This window comes from Pinus tabuliformis, chromosome 1_1 (assembly GCF_031772625.1).
Source record: "Pinus tabuliformis cultivar Carrire ecotype Pingquan chromosome 1_1, CPIR1, whole genome shotgun sequence".
In the NCBI taxonomy this organism is placed as follows: domain Eukaryota; kingdom Viridiplantae; phylum Streptophyta; class Pinopsida; order Pinales; family Pinaceae; genus Pinus; species Pinus tabuliformis.
The window spans coordinates 506171440-506173762 of record NC_142297.1 but is presented as its reverse complement, the minus strand read 5'-3'; the positions used below and the strand labels follow the sequence as shown (position 1 = coordinate 506173762).

General features: G+C 39.7%; 1 protein-coding gene across 1 annotated transcript; it reads left to right on the top strand.

Annotated features, from left to right (window-relative positions):
* Positions 1–521: 521 nt before the first annotated feature.
* Positions 522–1611, top strand: LOC149214005 (disease resistance protein Roq1-like). The gene is made up of 2 exons (XM_089389249.1): positions 522–1033; positions 1125–1611. Exons 1-2 carry the CDS (start codon positions 522–524, stop codon positions 1609–1611), a joined length of 999 nt encoding a protein of 332 aa, XP_089245375.1.
* The last annotated feature ends 712 nt before the right edge of the window (positions 1612–2323 follow it).

Here is a 2323-nt window from a genome sequence, read left to right as displayed (position 1 = left end):
GTGATCCGATAAAAAGATATTAGAAACATATTTGAATAAAATTTGTTATTTTTTTTTTTAAAGATTTGAGTTATCTTATTGGTAAGTTGTGATATCCTAACCCAGGAATCAAATTCTAACTTTCACCACAGTGAATGCCAACTCTGGTTGATAGGTAAACTTTTTAATGAATGCTGTAGTTCATAATGTGCGTTATACACTGAAATCCAGAGTACATTCAAATCATCGGGTAATTTTATTAATGGCCAATCCATTAACCTGTTAAAGATGACACCCAACCCATATCCAATGTCATCGCACCATGAAAATGTGGGGCCATAACCCACCGACATTAAATATTTAAATAATAATTATGAGAGATGAGGTGCATACAGCTAACTTTGGTGAGCAAGCAGTTTGGTCCTTGTTAGATCAACCAATCGCTCAGATACCTTCCACTTCTCACTGTGAGTCTGCCCCTTTTCGCATTTCTTCTTCTCATCTCAGTGCCCGGTGCAATTGATCAGTCACCAGTATAATTAATGGCGAGTAATCAGACATTCGTTTCCTCATCCTCTGCAACTCCCAACAGCAATTATATTTACGATGTTTTCCTCAATCATAGAAGGCCGGATGTTAAGAAAACCTTTGCCAGTCATCTCTACCGACGGCTCCTTTCCTCTGGATTCAGAGTCTTTCTAGACCAGGAAGAAATGCAGGAAGGGAAAAATATAACTTGTCAAATTGAAGGAGCTATTGCAACGGCCTCTGTTCATGTGGCTATTTTCTCTCCGCGATATGCGGAATCAAAATGGTGTCTCGACGAGCTCCTGTTGATGCTGAAGTCGGGGGCGACCATTATCCCTGTCTTTTACCATGTTAATCCCTTTGAGCTTCGAAGGACGCAGGATGAAGGCAATTGCGGAAAGTATGCTGAAGCCCTTCGCCGGCTAGAAAAGAAAAAGAGATACGAACTTAAGACTGTTCAAAAATGGAGACAGGCGCTTTCTAGCGTTGCAGATATAAGCGGTTTGGAACTGCAGGAGTGTAATGGGTAAGATTTCTAACTCCTTTTTCCCGATTGACCTTTAAGTTCTTTAAGCGTGTTTCTAACCAGCTTTAGTTATGTATTTGTAAATAATCAGGGACGAGGGGGAGCTTATGGATAGGGTTTTGCAATTGGCGCAGAAAAGGGCCAGAAAATCCCTTTTTGAGGTGGCCACATATCAAACTGGGTTAGAAGAAAAGCTACAAGAGTTTGAATGGACGGTGCTATCACAACATCACAGCGACGAAGCCAGGATTGCAGCGATAGCAGGGATTGGTGGAGTTGGAAAGACGACTTTTGCGAAACTGCTCTTTAACCGTAAGAGATCAGAGTATGATCGATCTTGCTTTTTGTTTGACGTGAGAGAAGCTGCATTTAGGGGTTCTTTAACATCCTTGCAAAGTAAACTTTATGAGGACTTGACTGGACGGGCTCAGATAGTGAATAGCATTGATGAAGGCATAGCCATGTTAAAAAGTGATGTCCCATCCTCTCAAGTTCTCGTAATTCTAGATGATGTCGTTTTTGTTGAGCAGCTGCGGGCGTTATTTTCGCCACTGAAGGATACCCTTATTTTTTACTAAACAATTTAGGTACCCGGAATTAAGTTACAAACATCAGGGCACATGTATTTGGAAAATCATGACATCGGCCATCATTTTCTTCATCTGCGCAGCTTGCAGCTACTAATGGTTGAAGGTGAATGGTCTCAAAGCATATTCAACTACCTGAGATTGTCAAATCTAATAAAAATGGCAATGTTTGTATTAATGAAAATAAAACTCATTGGTCAGCTCTACGAAAACGAGTCTAAACTAGGAAAGTTTGGCTCTACAGAACGCTTTGCATTGTTCATCAACATTACACATTAAATAGAATACATGGTTTTAGGGAAGTTAGAACAATATCCTTAGAAATAAAAACTAATTCCTATCCTTAGGCTACGTGAACCAACTCTACCTATTCTAGGATATTCTCCATTATCTTCAACACTCCCCCTTAATGGAGAATGGGTTCACATATATCCCTAACACCTCCCTAAACATTTGAAATTTTACTTTTCCAAGGGGCTTAGTGAAAATGTCCGCAACATTATCACATGTATTACAATATTCCAAATGAATTTCTTTAGATTGCACTTTCTCCCTTACAAAATGGAATTGAGTATCAATATGTTTCGTGTTTTTGTGAAACAACTGATTGTTCGCCAGCTTGATTGAACTTTGATTGTCGCATTTGATTATTGTTGCAGCTGTCTGTTCTTCCCCAACATCCTGGAGAAGTCTCCGCAACCAA